The following is a 7,734-nucleotide window of genomic DNA, read 5'->3' on the forward strand; positions in this document are numbered from 1 at the left end:
AATATGTCGGTTGAAATTACAGGTGAACGAATACTTGAATTATTTGACAAAGGCGTACAGTAACGTAGCCTCGTTAATCACCATAGGTAATTCATACGAGGGGCGAGTGATGAAAGTTTTAAAATTGTCAACCGGTGGCAAGAATAAACCCGCCATATTCATCGACGGTGGAATTCATGCCAGGGAATGGATCGCGCCCGCGACAGTCCTTTACATGGTGGATTTAATGCTGTCTAGTCACAAAGATCTGTTGAACAAAGTTGACTGGTACGTTCTACCAGTTTTAAACCCCGATGGCTACGAATTCACGCACACCAAATCTGCGGTAATGAAAATTAATTGATATATAAATTCGATTATTTCGTTAACACATTGAATGCGGCGTGAATAATTTTTAAAAGTAAGTATAAAAAAATAGGACGAATTCATGGAAATCCAAATACATTCGTGTTAAATACATTTGTGAAAAAAAAAAAAAGCATTGGATATAATGGATATTGGATAAATACTTTTTTAATTTTTCCATAATTTTTTGAAAGAAAATTCATGAATACGATCAAGAAAATCTTTGTGCGTACGTCATCCGCATTGAATGTGTTAAATTTTGCTCGAGGATATTTTAATGTAAAATATAATTTAGAATCGATTGTGGAGGAAAACGAGATCCCCGAATTCAGGCTCGACTTGTAGAGGCGTCGATGGAAACCGAAATTACGATTTGGGATGGATGGGTAAGTATCAATTTTTGTTTATTACTTGTAATTAATTTTTATTTTTCATATGATTTTTCGTAAAACAGATAATTCTTAACAAAGAATTTCTTTTTTTTTTCGCATATTGAATTTTTCACTATAGATAAAACAATTTGGAAATCAAACAATAAAATATCCAGACTGATATTTTTTAAATTCGTATTATCGTTTCAGCTTAAACTTTAACTATAAATATTTGGCGAAGATACGTCAAAGATACAAAGAGCTTTTACAAAATTGAAATCGATAAACTTATAGAATCGTAAAATATATCGGATGATTCTTACCTTGATTAAAAAATTTTAAAACACGTTATATTTATTGATATTATCTCTAAATACGAAATTTCTTAACGTAGGTTATATCTTACAAGAAATCATAAATCAAGAATCAAACTCTTGATAATTTGATAATTTGATCGATCAGTATAACGATTGATTAAAAACTCAAATTCAAATAATCGCACGTACGTTTCTCGTTATCAAGTGATAATTTTCGATGAATTAGGTCGATTAATATTTGGACGATAACGATATACATCATGCTCGATTCTAATATTTCTAAAAAACAAATATTTCGTATATTTTTCCGATTAACGAAATGATTCTTGTTACTTTAAAAAGAAAAAAAAAAATGAAAAATTTTGAAAATTCATTTCTAATATGGCCAGGAATCCGTATTACGTCACAGTCGACTATTTCTCTCTTTAACTTCCGTTTGAAGAGCAATTGTCCATTTTCACCGAAGTTATGATTGAGCGTGGCAAAAACTTGCTCGTTACTGACGTGGTCGTTACTTCTCTAGTCCTCTTCATTTGACACGTTGACTTTTGAGATGTCTCGAGTTATTCCGTGACGTGAATTTCCTCGAGCTAACAATCCCTCATCCCTTCATTTTGTCGAAACGATTTTCGAGTATCGGGTTTACAATCGGAATTGGGAAAAGCAGATGAAGATGATCACAATAGCATAGAACTGTTTCACAGAAAAAGCAAAGTTAAATCGAGCAAGATTTTAAATTTACTAGAAGGAAGCAATTGATTATCCTTAATTCTTTATTAAATTGAAAATTCCATTAATTTCGGAATTCAATTCAATCTTTGATTGTTTCTTTGCTTTTAGAGAAAGGAACGAAAAATTTTGTAAAATTTTTTCGATATTTCAGAATTCAAAAAAGAACAAAATACATTATATATATTATGAATCGATTATTTTCTTTTTTTTTTTATTTCGATAAAATCGATTATTCATCACAAAAAAGATAATGACGAATCTAAATCTTATCCAAGTGCTAGATTACATTTTGATTTCAAATTAATATCAGTCAAAAGTATTTTTGCCTGGTTAATAACAATTAGCAGGATCGAGAATTTATTTCAGAGATTCATTTTAGTTTTTTAATTTTTCTCATTAACCGAATTTCAACCCGAAAATAAATTCGTGAAATGAATTCGCCCACTATGCTTTATATATATATAGAAAGAGTCGCTAAATTGAAATACCTCTAATTCGTCCCGCTATTTGAAAGTTGGCTGAAAATTCGTGGCAGCACTTTCTCGTATTAAACTTTCGCGAGGAAATTCGACGCGTGTGTTTCAAAAAAATTCTTCATCGAATTACCTCCAACGTACCATCCTCCTCGAATGATTGCTCGTTTTCATCTGTTGCAATTTTCTCTTTATTTCATCATACGAAACCAGCCACGTTTTTTCTTTCCATTTACAAATCAAATTTTTCGATCATTAATCTCTTAATTTCACTATTGATTATTAATATTTATCACGCATCGAGTTAAAATTTTCCTTTGATCAAATTCTAATACATCATTATCATTTCAATTATATTTTACTTTCTATTTTCTTGCCAATTTTATTACATTAATTTTCATTTCTCCTTATCGAATAATTATCTTCCTATTAATTTTGTGCAAACATGATTTGAAAAGTTAATCTCGTTATTATATGAATAATTGAAATAAAAGTAACCATTTATTCTCAGAGATTGGTGCGTCTAACAATCCATGCAGCGAAACGTATGCTGGCCCTAAAGCATTCTCCGAAGTAGAGAATCAACATCTGAGAGATTTTATTCTGGCACGAAAGGGACAGTTCAAGGCTTACCTCACTTTCCACTCTTACGGCCAGGTAAATCCAAGGTTAAATTTTAATCGAAAACGAATTTAGAAGAGAATGTTGATTTAATTTTTCTTCGACATTTCGATCGAATTGGAAAATATGGAATGTAATTAATTCTCTCTGGCTCTCTCTCTCTGTATTCATAAATTTATACAATCGGAGAAAAATTATTTCATCGTTCTAACAATTATAAAAAGTATAATAAAATATTAAAAATATTACTTTTTCCAAGTACATCCTATATCCTTGGGGCTTCACGTCTCAAGTACCTCCTAACGAACCAGAATTGGTAAGTTAATATTTCCAATATTACCACAAATAATGATAAATATTAAGTGCAAATATTATTTTACCATTATTGTTTTCCAGCGTAATCTTGCCAGCAGTTGCGCAAAGGCAATCGCTAAATCTCGTAAAACTCAATACACTTATGGCACCTCTGCTAATCACCTATGTAAGTATTTTCAGAAAATTTTTTTGATTCTCTATATTTCATTCAATTTAATACAATTTATATAATATTAATTTCACGCGAATTGAACAGATCCAGCTGCTGGTGGTAGCGATGATTGGGCTATGGGCAAAGCAGGAATCAATTTGTCGTACACTTTCGAATTACCTGGTGGAAATTACGGATTTCTGTTACCTGCATCTGAGATCAAAGCCGTGGGCACCGAGACGTTCGAGGCTATCAAACAGATTCACCAATATGTCACCTCGAAATACGCTTAAATAATCGTGTAATAATCTGGATCATATCGCGTTATAAACAAGCAAACTATCGCCCAATCCTTTATATCGATTATTCGTATCATGACGAGCAATAAAAATCTCAGGAAAAATTGAAGTTTAAATAATAATTTCCATTAAAATCGATGCGATTGATGATAATGTGTAATGTAATTTTTTCATTATAAACTTATTCGACTGAAATTTTTATTCAAATTTAGAATTATACAAATTTAAATAAAAAGAAAGATAAATTTAAATTCATTGATTTTTTTTTTACATTATCCTTTGTACAGTATACAATAAGGAATCACAAATTGCTTATTCCAAGTTTTCATTTTTTCAAATTTCATTCAAAATGTAAAATTATTTTTAAATAGAAAGACAGATAAATTTAAATTAGACACATGAATGAAATTTCCAATTCTTTCATAATTTCGAGATATTTCGATTAATACAAAATTAAAATTACCGATTACTACCAATCAAAACGACTCTTCTAATCCATACTATAATACCAGAGCCAGATACGAAGAGCCAGGCCAAGCTAAGTAAGTTTAAGTCCGCGAAATCAGTAGTACAAAACCAACTCGAGCGAACAGGAACCGTAGTCAACAGTGCTGCCAATTACTCGTAATCTACAAAAGCCACTAGCCAGGCAAGAAAGGCAGGAAAGCCGCATCCAGTGTTCCCATAACAATAATTGCTCGTTTAGGTTTCTCTGAAGGTTCTCTCGTTGACCCACAATGCGCTTATGATCCCATAAAGAAAAAAAAAAAAAGAAAGAAAAAAAGAGAAGAAAGGAAAAAAGAAAGAAAAATAAAAAGAAAAAGAAAGAAAAAATTCGGTCGAGAACCGACGTTTACATTTACGATTAAAAGATGAAAAATTCATGGTTAAAAGCGCGTGTTTCTCTCCCTGTTAGCTCTTCATCCGTGAAACGAAATAGTCATTGTTCGGTGTCGTGCACAACCCCCTTTCTGCATCCACTTTCAGTTTTTTTCCCGCGTTTTTAGATGGCCACTGCGCGAAACCGAGAGTGGCCTGAAGGGAAAACAGAAGAGAGGCGGATGCTGAAGGATTTGGTCGGGTTGAAGTGGAACACTTAGCGCGTAGAGCCGGCCTTGTATCGTGCCCAAGCTCCTTTTCGCTTATTCCTACCCTGGCTGGTCTCGTGTTCGGTCTAATTGGAGAAACAACAGACTCATTACCCAACAGGCTCGAGCACAGACGAGAGCTCATTTCGACGGCTGAGGGCACTGGGTCGTGAAATTTTTCTATAACGAGCCACTCTCGTGGCCGTGTCCAAATCTGGAGTCTTCACGTTCCTTGGAATCAAAAGGTGATCGATGCGACCTTCCAATCTAATCACAAACTATTTTTGGATTGGATTATTTTTTCTAATTTCGATTTTGAGTAATTGGTTTGGAGACATTTTGGAGGCATGAATTTTTATTTTTATAATTGTATATCGTTTCGTAAAAAATGATGGAAATTTTTATTTTTCTCTTCGATGATCGATGCTAGATTCGAAGAAGGGAAACAAGAGAGGTATTGAATTTGTATTTCCTTTCGAAAGATAGCTTCTGAGCAACACATATTTTTTTACTTTCTTATGAGATTAATTAATAGCTTATTACGCGTTACTTCTTTGATCGAAACGATATCGAAATGTTATCTGTAATAATGTCTGTCAAGTAAGGTTTAAATAAAGATTAAAGCTTGAATGAGGATAAGTGTTATCTTGAGAGGTACGAGATTGATGAGGTTGAAGAAATCGTGATGGATCGGTTGATTTTATCGGCGGCAATTGCAGTTTGTGTTTGCTAATTAGTCATGAAGAAATTAATATATATAAATATTGGCACAACTTAAAAAACTATTTCGATGATCTCGTGTGATTTTATTTGATTTTTCCAGTTCAGAGTACAGAAAGAGTCAAAAAAATCATCGTATTCAATCAATCATCGAGCCCATTAAAAGACTTAACGTATTTTTTTTATTCAGATGATAATGATCCATAAAACATTGTTCATATATATATAATATATATATATGTATTTATAGGACTATGAACAAATAACTCTCGTTTCTAAGATCTAGTCGTAACTTAACATAGATAAATGTATCCTTCTTTTTTTTTTCCCCTCCATTTTTGGTTTCTCTTACGAAAAAAACGCAGGAAGAAAAGCGGCCGAGTTTTCGAAGTTCTCTCCCCTCCCCCCTTTCCTTTTTTTTATCGAGAACAAAATCGATAGACATTATAATTTTTCTTCATTCTTTTATCAGCTGATGACGATTTTCTTTCTCTCTTTCTCTTTCACTCTCTCCCTTTCTCTCTCTCTCTCTCTCTCTCTCCCTTTCACACTCGTAGTCATTTTATTTCTTTTCCTCTTTTTTTACGGATATAGTCGGTGAATACGGATAAACTATATAGACCACTCTTTAATAAATGATTAAGGTAGCTTAATCTACACATCGCTAAGGGTAACGCATCTCCTCGTCAATTTAAGAATCCAGCTTGTCATCTTATCACGATCAGTGCTTCTTTTGTGATTGCAATGCAAATTTTGCAATGTAATGTGATATGATTGAAAATTCGTCGAACCACGATATCTAGTAATTTAATCTCTCTCGTACACATTACTGTATTCAAAATTAAATTAATTATTCTTAATTGAAAAGAAAAACAAAAAAATTCGTCTACTTGAGATAATTACGAGAGTAGAATTAATTCAAGAAATAATCGTTTTTTCTTCTTCTTCAAATTATCAACGTGACATAAACATAGCGATGATTATCCAAAGTTAATAACTTTGTAATTGTGATAAGAAAACTGTGAAGAATTTTTATCGAATCACTACGTACGTATTAAAAAAAAAAATTATCTTGAATAAAGAAACGCAATATACTCTTGTTCTAATGTTTACAATGCGATCTAAAAACAAAGGAGTTAACCTCTTAAGTAATTTAAAAAAAAATCGATCGAACGATTATATAACATTTTTATAATGGATAATTACACGAGAGAAAAAAAAAAAAACAAGCTTTATACACGTTAACATTAAAATTTTCACGTAGAAACAAGAGAGATTTAACTTTGATTTCAATCGTTCTAGGGCTGTCGAACTTATCCGCAACTCTCTCCCTTGATCGTGTTTGCACGATTACAATGGAATCACGTGAAAAATATCCCTGCTCCAAATGCAAACAAATCTCATGCGTTCTTCTAAAGACAGACCGTATCATTACTGTTCGAATATTCAAAATGTATATGCGAATATGTATATCATTAAATAATAGCAATGATAATAGTAATAATAATAATAATAATAATAATAATAATAAATAATAATAATGATAATAATAACAATAACAATAATAATAATAATAATAATAATAATACTAATAATAATAATAATAGCAATAATAATAATAATGACCCGTATAAATGGTACAAATACACATAATCAATGTTGCCTGCATCGTATCGATAATACGTAAATAATTCATTATTGATACGACGCGCATGGTGATCCTGACGCGATTCATCATACTTATGCATTCCATCCGGCTATTTCATCCCCAACTCTATTACAATAATTATATTACAATTATTATAATAATAGATACACGTAATTAATTATGTAAATAATATATATATATCTATATGTATGTAATATATATACGCCTACGATAATAAATATATGCATAGAGAAATTTGCAGAGCATATGTGTGAAACCCGCGTATCCTTATAAAATATAAATATAATGAAAACGTTTCTTAATCTTTACAAGCCAAGTCTGTCGATACCTTGAAACCACAAGTACATCTTATGAAAACAGCCAATGGAATATTTCTATTATTGAAAAATTCTTTGATTTATTTTTCCTCTTCTCTGTTCTATGTTCACTCATCATCATCAACGATTATTTTACAACGTTTATTCGATCGAACGTTCAATAAGTGGTGTCTTAGATTCATCTTGGAGATTGTTGTTTCAAGGTAAACGAATATCGATCATGCCATTATACGTATCCTATCATCGGCCTCGGTAGATGCGTTATAATTAACCAAAATCCATACACGTTTCTTTACAGATTCGTTATATACTACAT

General features: G+C 31.7%; 1 protein-coding gene across 1 annotated transcript in view; it reads left to right on the plus strand.

The window, feature by feature from the left end:
• The window catches only part of LOC102675322 (carboxypeptidase B-like), a 4,991-nt gene extending 1,114 nt beyond the window's left edge, over nucleotides 1–3,877 (plus strand). The window contains exons 3-8 of the mRNA XM_006616591.2: nucleotides 23–325; nucleotides 641–731; nucleotides 2,750–2,895; nucleotides 3,119–3,175; nucleotides 3,256–3,340; nucleotides 3,431–3,877. Coding sequence (XP_006616654.1) covers nucleotides 23–325; nucleotides 641–731; nucleotides 2,750–2,895; nucleotides 3,119–3,175; nucleotides 3,256–3,340; nucleotides 3,431–3,618 — 870 coding nt within the window. The 3' untranslated portion in view covers nucleotides 3,619–3,877. The remainder of the gene's footprint in view (nucleotides 1–22; nucleotides 326–640; nucleotides 732–2,749; nucleotides 2,896–3,118; nucleotides 3,176–3,255; nucleotides 3,341–3,430) is intronic.
• Nucleotides 3,878–7,734: the final 3,857 nt, after the last annotated feature.

The sequence above is a fragment of the Apis dorsata genome, unplaced genomic scaffold (assembly GCF_000469605.1).
Source record: "Apis dorsata unplaced genomic scaffold, Apis dorsata 1.3 scaffold_269, whole genome shotgun sequence".
In the NCBI taxonomy this organism is placed as follows: domain Eukaryota; kingdom Metazoa; phylum Arthropoda; class Insecta; order Hymenoptera; family Apidae; genus Apis; species Apis dorsata.